The sequence below is a fragment of the Microtus ochrogaster genome, chromosome 10 (genome assembly GCF_000317375.1).
Source record: "Microtus ochrogaster isolate Prairie Vole_2 chromosome 10, MicOch1.0, whole genome shotgun sequence".
NCBI classification, from domain to species: domain Eukaryota; kingdom Metazoa; phylum Chordata; class Mammalia; order Rodentia; family Cricetidae; genus Microtus; species Microtus ochrogaster.
Genome location: NC_022016.1, coordinates 79489409 through 79508518, shown reverse-complemented (window position 1 = coordinate 79508518; position 19110 = coordinate 79489409). Strand labels below are relative to the sequence as shown.

At 51.6% G+C, this 19110-nt stretch overlaps 1 protein-coding gene across 1 annotated transcript in view; it reads right to left on the bottom strand.

The window, feature by feature from the left end:
* Trabd2b (TraB domain containing 2B) overlaps positions 1 to 19110 on the bottom strand; it is a 195424-nt gene that overhangs the window by 8694 nt on the left and 167620 nt on the right. Inside the window, exons 4-5 of the mRNA XM_005353598.2 lie at positions 15643 to 15817; positions 2358 to 2448 (exon numbers count right to left, since the gene is read on the bottom strand). Coding sequence (XP_005353655.1) covers positions 2358 to 2448; positions 15643 to 15817 — 266 coding nt within the window. The remainder of the gene's footprint in view (positions 1 to 2357; positions 2449 to 15642; positions 15818 to 19110) is intronic.

Sequence of the window (19110 nt, the reverse complement as noted above, 5' to 3'; positions counted from 1 at the left end):
GTGTGTGTGTGTGTGTGTGTGTGTGAGTGATGGTGGTGCAGAGGGGATGTCTTCAAGCAAGGGAAACACCACTGCTGGGACAGGCTAGAGGGACCCAGGGCAACCATTGTCTGCTATAGAGACAGAGCATTGACTCTTTATTCCATCCTCTAGTCCCTGCAGCTAGCATGCCCTAGAAATTACTCATCAGCAGTGACCCAAACAGATGCCCCACTACGGCTCATACCCTAAAGTGGGCGACAGAGTAAAACACACAGGTGGCCACACTGCTGGGGAGGAGAGCATGAGCAGATGGCAGAGACGGGTGTGAGAGCACAAGGCTGGAGGGCCGGCTAGACAAGGAGGTCTATGCTTATTGTCTGGTCTTGATCAAGGGTTCACTCGGCAGTAGCCCTGGTGGAGGGTCTCTGGGTGAGTTATCTAACTTCGCTCTATCTCAGTATCCTGTATAATGGGGGTAGGATGACCTGCACCTTCTCAAGGATATTGTGATTTCACAGGTGAAGGGCTTAGAACAGTGCCTGGCAGTGGTAGGCGGCCAGGCCATTCAAGAGTTGATGCTATTCAAGCTGTATTGGATGTCGATGGATCATCTTTTGAATGGGGGCAGGGCAGGGCTGTCACTAGAGCTCAGCCTGAAGGCTGATACAGTGCTCATCCCACTTTATAACTCATGGTCCACATTGTGAATGGGTAGCACTTGGGTAGGGGATGGAAGAATATTGCTACCCGCTCCATCAGGATGGCATGCATGGTGGTGAATGAGCACCACCATTTAGCGCAATGGCTGATACCTGCTAAACCTCTCTGATGTGGGTCACCGAACAAAAGGATCTGACTCTGTAGCCACTCAAGGGTCATTTAGTCATGTCTGTGGAATTCGTGCTTAAAGTAGGGTATGCCTCTCAGCCTGCAGACATTCTCTCTTTTATTCTTTGCTTACTGTGGCCCCAAAAGAATTCCTTGGGGACATCTGGCCCTGAAGGGTTAAAAGTGGTCTTAGGAATTGTGTGCAAGCCAACAGCGTGCGAGGGAGGTAGTATCCAGGCCTGAAAGCAGCCTGTCCTCCCATCCCACCCTTACACTGCAAGACTGAGTGGGTGAGGGGTTTCTCTCTCTTTGAAGAGCAAAAGGCCATTGGCTCAGCTCATCCCCTCCCAGCCCCCATGGCAACTCCAGACTCCCAGGATCCAGTCTATTGGAGATGCTGCAGCTGTTGAGGAGATAATTCAAAACAGTCAGACAAAAAGATAGCTACAGGAAGCACCTGTGGCCAAGGATGGCTTTTATTGTCGTTGCCTCCTCAGCTTCCCCACCCCCTCTGCCCTGCAAGTTCCTTCATCCCCCTGCACAGAAGATGAAGACTGAGAATCCTCTGCGCAGAGCCGGTGGGGGCAGAGGAGGGGGTCTCCTCCTCTAAGGCCTGCGCTCCAAGATGAATAGGGGCCTCTGCCTGCCTCCCCTGCCCTGCCTGGCCACACACAATGAGCTTCAAGGGAGAGGTCCTTGGGGGTGTGGGGAGAAGGGTGAAGTCAGAGAACAGGAAGGAACTAGAGGGATGCCTTGACCCCGAGGCTACCCTGCATCCCTTCTTCCTCATTGCACCTGTCCTAGCTCCCTCCAAAACTTCTTCTGGCTGAGCCTGAGGAAAGCAGTGAGAGGCTGGGATGCAGTCCCAACACTGAGGTTCATAACTTCCTATAGAAGTCACCTGGAACTAGGTGGGTATGGTGTGGAATCCATGCTCTGGGGACCCAAGAAAGCTTTCTCTCCAGAGGTCAAGGTCTCAGTCATCCTTGAGTTCCCTGTGCCTAGAGTAGGTACAAGAAGTAGTTAGGACCCGAGGGAGGCCGCAGGGCCAGACTGCCCTACAAATGTGTCCTTCTGCAAGTGAGTTCATGATAGGCTCAGATGCCCTAACTAAATCAGGAATACCCACAGTTCCTGCTATGACAATGAGTTAGAAACATACAGAGTGAGGAGCCAAAACCACTTGTCTGTGACTAAGGAAGCCTTTTGAGGTCTTTGGGTCTTGTAACCATAAGGGCAGGGGCTGAAATCACCACGGGGTTATCCTTGTAGGTTGGTAAGAAGGCTCCCGCATAATGGCTGGAGCACGAATCTCTGGGTTTGAGGAGACGGACAGGTTTTAGGAGATCTCGAGCCTGGTCATTGCCTGATGCTGTGGCTATAGATACTGAGATAGGCAGAGCTGGGGTCCTGCCCCAGGGAAACTTCCAGGGTGATGGTATGTGGGGTGTGCAGAATAGGAACCCACACAGGGAGGAGAGTGGCTCTGTGGGCAACGTGAGAGTATCCTGGCAGGAAAGTTAGGATCAGATAGAGGCATTGCTTACCTGTGGATGGCTTGCCCAGCAGGTGTGTGGTCCACCTCCAGTCCTGCCTGTCTTAGGACGTCGATGACAGTGTTGTTCCCCAGAAAGTGACCTGGAACAGAAGATGCAGCATGGTCTCCGCCACATGCCAGGTTGGCATTCAGCGGATAGATGGCCATCCCTTTGGTTTGTGTCTGGGCTAATGAATTATATCAGTGGGGTCCCTCAAGGGTCTCTTGGGTGGGTATTGGGACACTGAATACATTAGCAACAGGGTTCCTTTAAATCCAGCTAGGGTGCCAGCAGGGATATGTAAGCCTGGTCGACCCTGCCTGTATTCACACCCCAGTTCTGCTCACAGGCTGCACCTCTGCATGCTCCCCAGCTTCCTCACCTGTAAAGTGGGAGTAATTAACATCACCTTCCCCAGTCTGTGAGGCTGAGAACAGAGAACAGGGGCTGGCGTGCCGCGGCCTATTGCATCACTAATGGCACTAAGCTGCTCCTAGTGCCAGTCCATCTGGGGTGGGTAGCCTGCAACCGGCATGAAAGGCCTAGCTCTAAGACCACCCCTCCCCAACTCCACAGTCTATGCCTCCTCTTTGTAAACTCCATCAGCAACCCATGTCTCCTTTCCTTAGTGCTCTGAGAGCCCTCCAGGGGACAGAAACCACCTTGCTACAGTCTAACACATGACCAGGGTCTTACACATGCTCAGTATGTGCTGGTGGGTCTAAGCATTTAGATTCACTTCTTCACCATCTACCCATAATGGCCTAGGTACCAGGGAAGCCACAAAACCCTCCTGAATCCAAGACCCCAGCAGACATTGACAATGACCTGGAGCAGGTGCACATAGGATGACTCTTGTAAGATGGCCTTCAGAAGTGTGTGTGTGTGTGTGTGTGTGTGTGTGTGTGTGTGTGACGTCCGTCTCACCTCCTGCCCACTGTTGATTCTCTCAGAAAGCATTTATGTCTCTCCTGCTCTGTATGAGACACCATACATACACAGACAGAGAATTCAGTCCAGGGCCCAGAAGGGAGTGGCCTCCCCTCACCAGGGCACAGGTAAGATGTCTATACCTTTTCTAGCTCTGGTTAGGGAGAGTCCAGGGGAGGCCAAGTGACTGTGGCCATAGACTGCCTGGGGTAGGCCCTGTCCTCTCCTCGATCCCTGCCTCCTGGCCTCAGTTTCCCTACATTTGCTGTATGAGCAGTTTAGGTTGGCCTATGCTTCCTGAGTGTTCTAGGATCTCCCCATGCGAGTCTGCCTCATGGCCTTGCATGGATCATTGCCTCCCTGCTTACATTTAGCTCAGAACTCGGGCATGGGAAGCAAGGGGTTTAATCACCATCCCCTGACTCTGCTTGTCTGTGACGAGTGGTGACAGGTGAGAAGCAGGAGGGTCAGCATGATGACAGCCCCAGGGAGGTCGAGAACACAGTGGACAAACTTGCCGAAATACACATGCTCCTGAGACAGACAGGGTTTGCAGGGCCTGTGCAGTGGCTGGAGCAGATGGGCCACGCTCAGCTTGACACACCTCCTCAAGTCCGGCCTGTCTCCCTAGCTGGTCAGTCAGAGCTGCTGTGGGTCCACCTGGAGATCACTGGGATGATTCCCACCCAGGGAAGCTTGCTAAGAGTTCGAGTCCAGGATCTGCTATACTTCCTCTGAATCCTTGGGCACGTAGGGTGCCTCCCAGTGTCTCAGTCTTCTCTATGTCAGAGGGAGAGGTTGGAGTGCATGGTGAACATGGCTCATGTTGTTCATGGTCCATGGAGAAAAGTTTTGTTTCATTAAAACCCCCGTGAAAAGATGTTTCTCTTTCTCTATTCTTCCTTCCTTGCTTCTTTCCCTTCCCCCTTTTTTGCTTTTTACTTCCCTCCTCTTTCCCCTTTTTTCATCCTTCCTTTTTTCCTTGACTCCTCTCTCTTTCTGTACACTTACGTCATTGGGTTAGTGAGCACTGACCGTGGCATATCCCATGCTGGATGGTTACTGACAGTCTGAGTTCTGCTCTGGGTCCTCTCTGTCTCAGAATCTGGCTTTGGTGATCTGGGTACTACCTACAACGCACAAGACATTTCAGGAAGTTGTGCAGACGTGTGATGTGTCCATATTCGTGTGGTGACAGGGAAGACTTCCTGCAGGAGGCAGTGCTGCTAGGTGAGGAAGGGAGTGGGGTGGAGACAGGAGGAGGGGCTTTAGGTGGAGGACAGGAATGAAGCCAGCAGGGTCTTCATACAGAAGCACAGGTGTGAACAGGCCCCCCAGAATCTGGCTCTGACCTCCCTCGCATGCTGAGGACAAGCTCCGGGTCTCTCACTCATCCTGTGTTCAGGTTAGCTTCTGGTAACTTAACACAGACCAGAGTCACCTGGGAAGAGGAAACCTCAAAAGAGAAATTGCTTCCATTGGATTGGCCCCTGGGGCCCCTGGGAATGTCTGCAGGGCTTTCCTTTCCCTTTTCTTTTTGATTAATGACTGATGTAGGAGGGCTCAGCCCACTGTGAGTGGTTGGGTGGTACCAGCCCAGGGCATGTGGTTGTGGGCTGTATAAGAAAGCAAGCTGAGCAAGACAGTGAGGAGCATTCTTCCTCAGTCTCTACTTCAGTTCTTGGCTCCAGGTTCCTGCCTCAAGTTCCTGCCCTATCTTTCCTGAGAGATAAACTGTGACCTAAAAATGTAAGCTAGAATAAACCCTCCCCTCCCCTAAGCCACTTTTAGTCAGAGTGTTTTTTATTGCAGCAACAGAAGGCAACTCATACAGCCTGTGATCCTAGCTAGTGTCTTTCCTGTCACCTGTGTCCTCGTCCCCCAAATGTCAAGTAGGCCCGTGCCTGTTTGACCTGCTCTGGGAGCAGCTTGAAGACACAGACACGCAGGAGAAGTAAAAGCTCTTGGCCAGCATGCCATCATAAGGGAGCTAAAACTGTCCCTGTCCAGGCTGGAGTCACTCCTCTCCCTCGGGCTCTCCTTCGTCCGGCTGGAAGAGAGCAGTGGCGGCAACCTTCAGTGCCCAGGAGGAAGGACTCCCTGCCAGGAGCTCACAGCCTCTGCTTTGGACAATGAGATAAGTCCTCTTTGTTTCTACAAAGAACTGGGTTTAAAGACAAGCTCTGGTGGTTCAGTTATAATCCCCACATCTGCCTAGAAGGCCTCAAGAGCTGCTAGAGAAAATTCCAAGTGTTGTGATGCCCAGGAGAAGCAGGTAACATCACTGAGTGTCCCCAGGCTGTACTGGGGGTGTTCGGAGTGCCCCATGTGATATCAGTGGTGCGGACCTCAAGAGATGCTGCTGAACCCTGAGCACTGGATGCTTCCCACGTAAGCCGGAAGAGCTTTCCTCAGGCCAGGGACATTAGGAGAAAGCAAGCAGGGACAGGTCAAGTTTACATTTCTACCCTCTCCTCTTCTGAGCCACACTCTTCCCTCTCATTCTTCCTCCTGGGCTGGAAGTATGGTACTTCTCCCCTACTCTTTGTACAGCCCCAGGAGGGACCCAGAACTCAGTGATGTGAGTCCTACATGCCCAGCCAGTACTGACATTCACCCTTTCTGGTGTTTGGTCTCATGAGACCCACAATTGCAACTTTACAGTGTCCAAGCACCCTGCCGGCCTGTGCATTTTTCATCATGGTCTTTCTCTTCTGGTGATGCTCTAGGTGGGCTTTCTTCTCCCAGACCACACATGGGCCTTGGAAAGCTGCCCTTGGCCTCTTTCCTCTTTGTTCTGCTTATGCCTCAGCTACCACCAAGCCTCACCTCTGGTAGGTTTGATGACCCACAGTATTGCTGACTCTGGAACTGCCCTCTACTTGAGACATAGTGGTGCCCAGTGGCCCATGGATGTCTCTACCCAACCCTTCCACGGAACCCACCCACCCCGCTTGCCCTCTCTCCATGCTGGCACTATGCCTCTACTAGACATTGTTAATCAAGCCCCCATCCTCCCATGGACAACAGAGTCTGCACGGATGTCACCTCTCAAATATACCCAACCACTTACGGCAGAACTTCAAAAACCTGTTCTTCAGTCCCTTCCCACTGCGGTTAACCTGTCCTGTGCACAGCCCAGAGCTGACTGTTGGAACATGTTCTCAAGAGCCACCTGATGGGGTGGGGGTGGGATATAAGTTTTTTGAGGGTGGGACCATGCCTGATTCATCTTTGTCCCCAGAGTTAAGCCCAAATCTGGCGCACCACCATGGCTCTGTGAATGTTTGTTGAATGAATGAATGACACAGCCCGTTACTCCACATCCTTTCCATGATCTCATCCTGTCCCCAGGAGACCCGAGTTTCCCCCATTGTAGCCCAGCCCTGGCCCTTGGTGATTTTCCCCAAGATCCCACCAATCCTAGGAGCTTGGCCCCTATACAGGGCGGAGTCAAGGTCCAGCATATGCTGTCCCCAGGGGTTGGCAGACAGGGCTTAGGCTTGTCTCCAAAGTTGGAGATTCTGGACAAGGCACCACCCCCATGCTGGAACCTGCAGGCAAGGTGGTGGAAGGTTTCCAAAGGGGCCCCACAATGTTGGGGCTCAGCCTGCTTGGCTTGCCCAGCCTCCCTGGGGCTCCTGGCCACCACTCAGCAGCTCCCTCCAGCACTAGCTTCCAGCTGTTCTCTGGCCAGCTCTCGTAGGAAGACACGTTCCATTTCACTTGCTGAGTCCGGAGAGGACAGCAGGAAAGGAAAGAGAGGGTGGGGCACAGGGAGCCAAGGAGACAAGAAGGAAGTAGGAAGGAAAGCAGAGGGACTACCACGGGGTCGAGGTAGGGGTGAGGCGGGGAAGAGAACTGCAGGACTTGGGAAGCCAAAGAAGACAGGGGAGGGCGGGAGACCAGCTGTAAGAGATGCAGTTTCAGAGAGAGAAGAGGGAAGCAGGGTGGGGTGGGGGGAGATAGCAGGGCAGAAGTGGGGGAGAACAGATGGAGCTATACCTGCCGTGGAATGAGAGAGGATGAAACAAGGAAGAGGAGAGAGGGTCAGAGTTGGAAGCATAGAGCACAGGGAAGCGGTGGCTCCAGGATGGGTGGTATTAAATGGACAGCAGGACGATCCAGGTTCAGCGAGAGTGGAGCTTCAACGCGGTGGGGGCGGGGCTGGCCTTGTCTCCCTGAGATAAACCAGGGGCCACTCACAGACATATATATACAAACAGGAAAGGGGGCAGTGAGATGTTTCAGAGCTGAGAAAAGTTTCTTTTTTTCTGGGTGCATGATGGGCTGTGCCAGTGCACAAGGCTTGGGGAGCAGAGAGCACAGTCCGCCAGCCCTAGCTGACCCCCCCTCCCCCAAATAGGGCAGAGCAGAGCTTGGGCACAAAGCTCCACTCACCAACGAACCCCTGCAACCCTACAGCCTTGGGAAGCTTCCTTTCCCTCTCTGTAGCTCAGCTTCCCCATGCAGGGTTGTAGCACCGGGCCTCCCTCCACCACGTGGTGACCAGAACACATTTAGCAAGCCTCCCAACCACGCTGTTCCATTTCATCCCGGAAGTGGCCCTTCATGGTGCTCCCACTTTATAGATGAGGAAACTGAGGCTCAGTGAAGGAACAGGACTTGCCCACGGTCAGAGGCAAGGCTTTTTGGGCCTCTCCCCAAAACCATCCCAGTTCACAGCACGCTCCGTCACGCCCACTCTGAAGTACTTGGCAGCTGCAGAGATGCCAAGATCATGGCTGGGGGCAGGAAATGGTCAGACATGTGTGTACCTTCCAAGGTTCAGCAGATTGGAGAGGAAAGTGTGTCAAGTGCTCAGCATGAACAATGCGCCAATTAACAGGGCAATTTCAAGACTGCAGTGGGGGCTGGGTGGGAGGCGGAGAGAACCAGATGTTCCCCCCGCACGGGCTCCAGAGTAACGCGGGTGCCTTCGGCCAGCACACATGTTTTCTCTCCAGTGAGCACGCGGGTTTCCAGTTTTCTCCTCCTGGAAGAGGCATCTCAAGTCCGTATTTATGTTCCGTCTGAAATTAATGCAAGGGAAACTTTCAAATGCGAATCTCACTGCCAGGGCCTCCGGCCGGATATCAAGCCAGAGCCGTGTTTGTTTTCCCTAGGAAGTGTGACAGGAGGGATGGATAATGAGGGGCACCAGGGCTTCTAGTCTATCTGGGACTGTGTGGAGGGGAACTGACTGACCTGGGCCTCCTCTCCCGCTCTGCAGTCACCCAGCACAAGGCCGAGCCTTCTCAGTTCATTGGGGACTGACTTGACGCTGCCTCATGCCAGCATCTGAGACACACTGCAGTCTCTACCAGTGAAGAGGGGGATAGGCACACACAGGACAGTGATGAAGGGGAACGGGGGTCAGGGGATGAAGATGGAGCGATGATGGAGAAGGTAGCTGTGAGGGCATGGCGCCAGGGAGTACAGGCAGAGAGGAGAGATGCCGGGCGGGCGCGTGCTGGTGACAACAGTGGATCTGCGGTTGACGAGAAAGAGAAAGAGGAGGTGGGTACTGTGACGATTGTGGCAGGAGGGACAAGCTGTGGGATTCTGACAGCTGCAGGATGAGAAGATGGCAGAACTGTCTGACTGACAAGGAAGGAGCGAGCACTCTACTTCCTGAGGTGTGGCAAGGGGAAACAGCAGCATCCTCAGGACTTGGTGATGCCTGGGTGGTACCCTAGCCCTGGTATTCTTTAGTGGCCTTTGCTCTGTGCTGCTGTGTGGCAGCGTCTGGGATGCCAGACCTCAAAAATGAAATAGTGGTGGAAGTCTGACTCTGCTTGGCCATCAATATGGTGAAGATCAAGCACCAGAAGTGGCAACCCTGCCTGCCCATCTCTGGCAGGGGGAGGGTGCCATATGTTTGGATTCACATTCTCGGCTTCCCAACTTGCCCATGCCACATAGGTACAAAAGGCAGAGCTGGGTCTATATCTAGGCAGAGGTTACGGCTCAGAGTGTCCATAGCAAGGTACTTGTGGAGTCAGCTGCCCAGACAAAGCCCAGCTTCTGGGCTCTGGAGAGACTCCTGTTCGGAGCAGCCTGTGCCCTGGGGCCTCTGCCACTATCTGACAGCTGTTGAGTGGGCATCTTCCTCAGGATGTCACTGGGTGTGAATTTCCTCTTAGAAAGCAAGCATCTCTTTCCTCATCAAGCCATCCTTTTGGTTCCAAAACCCTGAGTTAGAAGCTTCTTAGGTCATCTGGATCAGATGCTCTCAAAATGAACATTTTGCTCAGAAATCAGGAAACCATGTCTCTGCTGACACCTGTCATTTCAGGGGTGACTTGGTAATTTAGGGTTAGGTAGGAACCCCAGAGGCTTTGGCTAGCCTGGTCCTGAGGACATGGTGATCACAGTACTTTATCTAAAAACTGTTATAGACATCTATGAAGTATCCGATGCTTGCTAGGCTTTGGGAGCCCAAGACGAGTCAGAGATGGTCCTCTTTCATAGGACCACAGACAGAGGCAATGACTGTAGGTATCAGGTCCCAGTTATGGCCAGGACAGTTGCTCTTTATAACACCTGGCTTTTTCCTGGGGTTCAGTATCCCAGGGACCAGGACCCTCTGTTCTCTAGAGATGTATTCAGGGACAAAGGCTCACCCCATCCCGAGCCTCACGTCCTTAGCACCCATCTTGGTTCTTGAGATTTCCATGCAGTGCCACAGAGGTTTTCTAGCCCTCATCTGAGGTGGCCTGCCTCCCTTCTGGACAGGAGCCCTGTCCTGAGAGGACAGTGGGCTTCAAAGAGTCAGGGGTCCTGGGGTAGCAATGACTGTACAAAGAAGTTACACTGACAGGCCATGAAGAGTCAGGGGTCCTGGGGTAGCAATGACTGTACAAAGAAGTTACACTGACAGGCCATGAAGAGTCAGGGGTCCTGGGGTAGCAATGACTGTACAAAGTTACCCTGACTGGCCATGAAGAGTCAGGGGTCCTGGGGTAGCAATGACTGTACGAAGTTACACTGACAGGCCATGTAAGCCATTCGGGTGTTGCTCACTGACTCCAGGCCAGTTACAGAGGGAATTCCGAGGCTGGGGGCAGTGAAGACACTGACTAGCCCAGAGCTACTCCTCAGGAGAAACCAGGGTTCTCCCACAGCCACTTTCAAAGGCCACCCTCTAGTCTGTCACTCTCTCCTATTGCCCTCCTGGCACTGCCCAGCAAGAGTCCCAAACCCACAGCTGGGATTCTCAGATCTTCCCCCAATAGCACAGTTGTGGAGACAAGCTGGGGGACATGGCACACAATTTCTATTGACTTGCCCTGTCCAAGGGAAAGTCAGCCTGGCCCAAACCAGAACGGGGTGTTCCTTTGCCTGTCTGGACGTTCTGGGTTGAACTGGAATGGTTCTGGCCGAGGATGGGAGCTGTTGCAAACATGCTAGTTTCTAGATGCGTGAGCCGTGTGGGGACAGCATTTGTTCAGCAGTGCTGGAAATCCTGAAGCACTTCCGAAAGGTTTATCCCCACGCTTGTCCTCGGGGAGCAGGACAGACATAGATGCCATGGAGGAGGGGAAGAAACTATTGGGAGTGCAGCCTCTATTCTAGACTCTGGCGTGCGTGGGCCATCTGAAAGCTCTCAGGGGCATCTCTTCCGAGGGCAGTGAGCAGAGAAGCAAGTGCGAGTGCAGGGAAGGATGGATCTCTTCCTGAGGACTAGGGGGTTGATGGGAAAAGCTGGAAGGCCTCTGGGCTTGCATGGGGACATTTCAGCTGGCTCCCACCTTCTCCAGAAAACCTTCTCCGAGTCAGCCTCTGCCAACAAGTATGGGATGTGGGATGCAGGGTCTGGAAGGAACCTAACACCTCACCTCTTGTGGGTCCCTCGCTGTGCAGATGGAGTGAGAAAGACTCCAAGAAGACTATAGGAATATCTCAGAAGGCAACCGTTTCCATGACACCAAGCTGTTTCCCTTTCCCACCCTCACTGCCTGGACTTAACTCTTGTGGCTTACTTTTCTCACTTTTACTTTTTCTCTTTCTTACCATTCGCTGCCTTTTCCCCCGTACTTCCTGAAACCCTGCTTCTGTCTCTTGCCTCAGCCTGTGGGATTTGCTCAATCGAACCGAGGGCTCTTTTTCTAGTGAGTTCTCAAGCCTTTTATTTGTTACTGTAGTCTCTCCATCTGAAAGGTGGGTACAATGTTGCCAGAGCCCCTAATTCCTACCTTGGGGACAGAAGACTAGATGCTGGATCAAATTTTGCTTGGGGTAACATAGGAGTGGATAGTACTTATTACATATCTCAGAGTCATCTCATTAATTAATCCATCCATTTATTCATTCAACAATTGAGGATGAGCATCTTCTGAGTTCTGGGGGTGTAACCTGGACTAAGAGATGACAGTGTGCTGTGTGAGCAGAGCGTGAGGACAAAGTTCCAGGACCCTGTGGGAGCTTAAGTCAGAGAGCTCAAGCAGCTGGGTGATCTTTTAGGGAGCTTAGCCACAAGGAAGAGTCATTACCATCACCTCACTAGAGCCCAGAGGCTCTCTTGCTTCCTGTATGCATGTCTATTTACTGGTCTGCCAAATGGAACTGAAGGAATATCTTGTCCTTACAGGAAGCCCTAAATATGGGGCTGTACGAGTGGATTGTCAAACAGAACAGTGTGCCTTCTATGGGAAGTAGTTGCTTCATTCATTCATTTTTGGTGGTGCTAGATTAATGCTAAGCAAAGGCTTTATCTTTGAGTTTTATCTCTGTCAGTGCTAAATGTCTTTAGCTAAAGTGTGCTTTTGGCTCAGTATGATGGGCTTATATCTTTCCTTTCTATCAAGTTTAAATCTACCACTAGTGTGTTTCTGCCTCAGGCCCGTAAGTGTTCCTCAATCTGAAGGCTGAGTGTCCTGAATGTCCCAACACTCAGAGTAACAGATTTGTGTCTCCGACTCTGCCTGCCATCTTTCTGTCTGACTCTGCCCCTTGTGGGGCAGTTGGTAGCTCTGGAAGGCATGGACAGGTTCTGCAAGGCTCTGTACCACTCCCAAGTCTCCAAGAGCAATTGAAACAAAAACCATGCTGGAATGTTGAAATGCCATAAGCCTAAAGAGTCAGGATATTGAGACAAGGCAATCAGACCAATAGAATGCTGAAGTTCAAGGATTATGGGGTTTCAGAAGTTCAGATTTTATTCAGACTAGAGTGTGCTAGGACCACAGACACTGATAACTTTCGACCGTTGGAGTTAAAAATGAAGGGGCCCTCGAGTTATCTGTCCCCCCACCCCACACCAATCTACTGGTGACCCATGCTTCCAACTTAGCTCCTCTGGTTCCTGAATCACACATTACTGAAAAGAAGATGCTACCAGATCCTTGGATAGCTGAACAGATAAACAACCCGATAAAATATATTTCCCTAGAATGGAGGATAAAATCACCATTTCCTCCTAGTGCCTAGTAAGCCCCTCTCACCCACGAGATGCCCTGGGACTGAATGGAATATACTTAGTTCTGTACGATTTGGTCCACCAGGTATTTGTGCAAAATCTGCCAGGTGCTAGCGATTTGAGACTGTGGGTCCTGTCTTGGTACCGTTCACATGCACAGGGTGGTCACAGAGCAGGGGCTGTGCAGGTAAAATCAAGAGGCATCTGGGTAAAGTGTCCATCTTTAAATCCTAGCTGTTGGGTGTTGTTAGAGAAACCGCTTACAACTCCACAGGGTTATGGGCCTTCATTGCCAGCAGAGTGAGCAAGTACCTGGCAGGCATCTGCTGGAATCCTGGTCCTCAGCAGACATGATGGATAGGTCAGGGCTCTGCTCTGCTGGGCTCTGCTGTGCTCTTCACAGCACCACGCTCTAGGCATCTACTGGCAGTCAGCCACCAATGGCTCCAGTTAAGTCTACTCTAACTTCCTGTCCTGGTCTCTCTTGCATTCATGTCAAATGCTTTCCCCTCTTCAAACCAAGAGCCCTTTATCTTCCTTCTCAACTTCACCTTCCAGCAGAAAGAGCAGACCTGGTTAGAAGCCATCAGCTACCTGCTCATTCACACTTTAGGTGAGGAGGTACCCTCTTCTGCCTGGAGATCAACTCTCTCCTCTTGCTCCATTCCTTCAAACCTACCTCTTCCTATACCAGCCAGCAGTCCCAGACACCTTACTTAGGTAATGAGGCTTTAAAAGGGCCACAAAAGTCGCCTTGAACTTGGCAGCACCTCTTCTCTCATTCCTTTTATGATGCCAAGCCTTTTCCTATATAAAAGCAATGTGGATGAATGTGGTGCTAAACTCAGTTACCAGCTTTTAGTGTTGCCAAGTTAAGGACTCTGAGATCCCTTTATGCATCTGTCTCCACCAATTTGTTGCAGGATGCTTTAGTTTGAAAAGGTGCTGGAGTGGATCATTGTGGCCCGTGTGCTTGAGACATGAGAAGACGGTCTGTGTTCTGCTTCTTTAGGCTCTCGGCTTTCTCAGCTACAGGAGACAGCTGGTGCTGTAAGACCATTGGGCTCTGGGTAAGCTTAGACCTGCATCCTGGGCCCATTCTGGAGGGGCATCCTGCTCTCTCACTGGCCTCCCTCAGTGCCTGGGCTCTCTGGAGGGTCTTGCAAGCCTGAGGAACCAGGGAACTAGGTAACTCCAGTGGCTGCCCTTTTCCAGGCAGCTAAGATCATGTGGTACAGAATCACTGCCCAGAGGCCGCTGTGTAGTGAGAGGAAAGGTGTTGGGGGTCACTTCCTTGCACAGTTCCTCACAGCTCCCTGGCTCACAACAGGCCCCCTGCATATATCCTGCAAGAGGAAGAGTGGTCCTCCCATCCCCATGTATTAGTCCAGGTTTTGTTCCCGTAGGCTCTTCCAGGAGGTCCTTCTAGATCCCTTGTGAGACCCCATCTGTCTCCTACACTCGTGCCAGAATCCTAGACAGCTTGCAATCGGAGACAGCTCAAGCCGAAGCCAGCCCCTCCTGTCTAAGAGAGTAAACTGAGGTTGTAAGAGAGGAGGAGACTTGCTGGAGGCCACAGTGAGCCATAGCAGAGCCAGTGAGTCCAGAGCTCTTTTTGTGCAGCTTCTGTGGCCTTAATAAGCTGTCTTCAAAGGGCCTGCATCTATGACTGAGCTCCTCCCACCACCCTCACTGCCGCAATAGGGGTTCAGGAGGGGGAAGAACATCCTGTATAAATATACCCCTGGCACATGCCCTCAACATACTTGGAGATGAATGGGGTTAGGGGAGACACAGAGACAGATAGTAATCAGCCCCATTCAAAGTCAGGATGTCCAGAGGAGCTCTTATGTATTGGATTGACTTCTTGGCTTAGATAGTGAAGTCCACAGAAAGAGAGGCCAGAGCAGTAGAATGATGGACATATCTATAAGTCTCCATCCTGTCTGTTTGAGGCAGGGTCTTATATAGCTACTACATAGCTCTGGCTGGCCTTGAACTGTCTAGGTAGACCAGGCTGGCCTCAGAGACCTGCCTGCTTCTGTCTCCAGACTGCTTGGGTTATGGAGGTACATCATCACACTCAGCTGTAAGATACCTCTTAATTTTTATAAAACACAGGTGGATTCCCAACATTCAAGTGGCAAGAAGTAAATTACGTTATTGTAAATCACTGAGCAAAAGCTGACTAACAAAGAACTCAAATTCACTATCCTGGCCCCAATGCAGCCATTGTAGAGACACCACAGAGAAAGGCAGAAACGGGGAGGGGGAACAAAGAAGGAATAGGGACCCCAAGGAACCATGTGTAAACATATTTAGTTCCCTTCGCAGGAGAAGAAAGATCCCCAGAAACATTTAGTGCATGCCCTGTGTTGCCATGGCGATGCTTAAGTTCATTATAATGGTGATGAAGATGATGATCGTAGCTGCCATTCTGGATTCCTGTCATATGGCAGGTTATTTAAATGTCACACATCCTTACAACTGCCTGACAACATAGACATTTTTAATTCATCAAATGGTTATTACTATCCTTTCCATTAATAGAAGAGAAAACTGGACCCTTGGGAAAGTACCAGACAGGGTGACATGACACATGGCCTGGTTGGAGGTGGAGTCAGAACTGTGGGCCATCAAAGTCCATCTCCCTCACCCCTAAGGCCACAGGACTCTTCTGATTAGCCCTGGTTCTAGGTGCGGTGGGTCCAAGCTGGATGGGAGGATTGTTTGGGGCTTTCATAAGTCCACCTGGCACTCGAAGGGGCTGTAGAGTTACCATGGATGGGGCAGGGGTTGTTTCCCTTGCTAAGGACGATACTATAAGAAAACAGTTGGTCAGAAGCTGGGGAAGTACTAGGGTCCTAGCCCTGCTCCTAGGTACCTAGCCTGACCTCTTCTGGGCCTCAGCTTTTCCCTCAATGAGAGAAGATGGTGCCAAACCTGCTCCGAAGGCAAAGAAACAGATCTTGTCCTGGTTCTCCTGCAGCAGCGCCATGACTCTCCTCCCCATGCGCTCATTTCTCTTGTAGATGAGCTCCTGGCGGAAGTAGCTGTCAATCTCCTGGGCTGTCACCTGCTCATGAGGTGGGAGGGTGGTGTTGATGAAATTGGGGAGCTGCAACGGTAAGACAGAAGCCACCTTCAGGTCTTAATGGAGCAGGGCACATGTCAGATAAACACAAGGTCTGGCAATTTCCCTTTCTGAGGCCCCACAGTAGGCTCGGTGCTGTTTCATCAACCCTCAAACCATGAGAGACGAGTATTGTTCCAGTTTTCCATGTGAAGCAGGGCCGAGAGGGAACAATCCAGAGATGTGTGCAGCCACAGCTAGGGCAATCAGCCGTACGCCCTGATGGTAAGATGCCACACAGGCCTGCCTGATATTTCTTTAGAGTTTGGGGCCCAGGAGGCTGCAACCATGCTGAGTTCCTTATGTTCTTTCCTCAGCCCTGAGCCCAGCATGACCTGGACAAGGAACCCAGTTCAGCAAGAGGGGGCAGATGACAGGTGTGGCAAGAAGGCCAGAGAGCTTAGGGGTTAGGGAGAGTTGAGCTTTGGATTCAGTTCTGATGCTACACCACTTTGCTGAGCCCTGGCTCTCATTCATAGGAAGGACCAATGTGATGGGAAGGACCAATTGAGATGATGGTCCCTGCTGTGGCTGCACTCCACCCTCTGTTCTACAGAGATGCGCAGGGCAGCACTTTTGGCTTTCCCCAAGTCTGAGCTGCTGTCTGCCGTTCTGGCTTCACCCTTCCAGATCTTTGTCTTTTCCTGTCTTTTCCAGGATCACAGCTCCTTCCAGGCTAATGCTTGTGGGATAAGCTGCCTAGGGATTGTTCATCCTTACTTCCTGGGTCCTTTACCCTCACTCTTCTCCACATCCAGTCTGAGATCCAGCTCTGCTGATGTGCTTTCGAGCTAGGCAGAGGGATCCCTGAGTTCAAGGATGAAGTTACATCATTCCAAGTGCCCAGGGCCTACTCAAGGAAGATGCCTATTGGCGCATCTTCCAGATACATGATATAGGGAGATGCCTACATCTTGAACATAAGATTGCGCTACCCCTTCTGGATTGCTGTGTTCATATCGTTTCATCTATTCGGCTTGGACGGTAGGTCTGGGCACTCTAGTACCATCTTCTCCAACATGTGCATGGGGGCTGCTGCGGAAACTAAGACAATGAATCAACACACACTGTCTTTGCTCTCGATCCACCCATATCATAACATCCTCCAAGCTCCTGCTCATAGAACATCTCCCACTTCTCTCAGTGTCTTCTACCCAAGCATAAAACACAAAATACTAGTCCTGACTGAAAGATGAGGGGAATTGTGCCCGAAGATACCAACTTCCTAGAGATCTTAGTCCTTCAGAAGAGCCAATTATTAGCCCAGTGACCTGGCTTTTTTTTTTTTTTTAACAGCCACTGTTGAATTGTCAACATTCTTTCTGGGGAAGACGGGGAGTTAACAGAGACTGAATCTGCCTCTGGTATGCTCGCCAAGGACCCGTGGGTGAAATGGGTGGTAAATACACTTGCACCGTACGGCTCCATCGTCAGAGAGGCCAGACTCACTACTCTGGGATGAAGATGGAAGTGATGTGATTGTTCTCAACGTGAGCTGTGCACAATGTGTACAATGTATGCAGCAGCCCTGCTCATGCCTAGGCCGGTCCAGAGCTGGCACCCAGAGACTGCTGGTTTGGCAGGTAGACAAAACGAAGGAACTGCGTGCTTACGCTCCTCCACACGGGAAGGGATGACTGGCAGCCCCGATGGGATAGGTCACCCTTGACTTGATGGAGTTACAAGAGACGCTAGACAATTTGAAGTCAGGTGTGGAGAACAGCCAGGACATGACCAGAAGGGCTGTTTCTGGAAACATGCCTCTCAAAGGCCTCTCCCCATTTACGGGATATGGGAGAGGATAGGAGGCCATGCTTTATTACACGTAAGTGTTTGTTTAGTCAGTGAGCAAGTGGCTGGATGAGCGGGCTGAGCAACAGCTGAGGAAGAGCGGTGATGAGCACAGGTCCTGCAGTCCCACAGCCAGGGCAGCTTGGGTGCCATCCCTCTTTCCTTGCTCGGTGCTACACTAGGTTATGGTCTCTTTGAGTCTCACATTCCTCACTGGTAACAGGGGAACACACATGGCTTATTGCATGGATTCAATGAGACCAGCTTTGGAAGATGCTAGTGCAGTAAGGCACCATGGAAGTACGGAGTTATACACCTCACCTTGCACTGTCCCCTTCCCATGTGATGTCACAGGCTACTAGAGAAGGGTGGCCTCCAGAGATGACAGATGGTCATTACAACCACCAGAGAGACGTGAAGACAGAGGTCTGAGTCCCCTCCTTCTCCCATGGATAATGGAACCTGTGGGCATGTGCTCTTCCTTCCTTCCTGCTATGCTTTCCGCCCACAAAACACACCCAAAAAAGATTCCCCAGGCGGCCAAAGCTATTTATAAGGGCAAGAAAGAGAGTAAAATTTCAAAAGCATGAAGAAGCAGGGCTGGACACTCAGCTTCCCCTGGACTCCCTAGCCACTGGCTAACACTCTCTGTGTGTCTCATGCTGATGGGCCTTGGCTCCATGCCAAGGATGGGGCCTGGGTTTGCGCCAGGGCTGGGGGAGAAGCAAATTAATGATGTCATTAGACTTGTCTGGGGCCTTAAATCTCCCACGACAAGTTTAAGTGCAGGGCATATGATAACATTTTGAAGAGATCATGGAATGTCCCTAGAGCTCTAGAGAGGCTGGTGTGTGATGGGGTGACAAGGAGATGGGCCAGGCGGGACGGCTGTGAGGTTATGGGGGAGGGGTTCAATAGGTTTCCCTGGTCTGTAGCTAGGGATGGCTAAGTGCCCAGGCCTGTTGATAATCTTCAACTACCCACTTCCCTGTACCCACCTACCCAGTAGGCAACCTCTGAGAAACACCCTAGATCCTGCCCTGTGTCAGGCTAGGGCCACCCCAGCGCCTTCGAGCTGGGTCCTCTGTCTCTCATGAGAGTACCAGCCCAGTAGAGGGGTCAGCCATACTTGTAGGAATACTATGGGATCTACAGTAGGAGGGGGTGAGAAGTGTTCCAAGAAGGTCCCCGATGGTTGACTATGGAGCACGGTTGGCCTAGGTCAGCCTAGGTTTGCGGTTGGAGGAGATGGTGGCACTGCTATAAATTATTTTGACTCTGAATAATATTCTACTGTCAGAAGTCTCTGCACTTGGATAAAACATATATGTGGCTACCGTTCCCCTCAGGGAGCTTGGGACCCCAGGCTTGCCAGGTAGGACTTCTGCGTGGTCCTCCCATTATGGACACTAACAACATCCGTAACCTGGAGCTGTAGAGAGAGACAGGGCGCAGTCATTGTTGAGGGAGGGGGGTGGAGCTTAGAG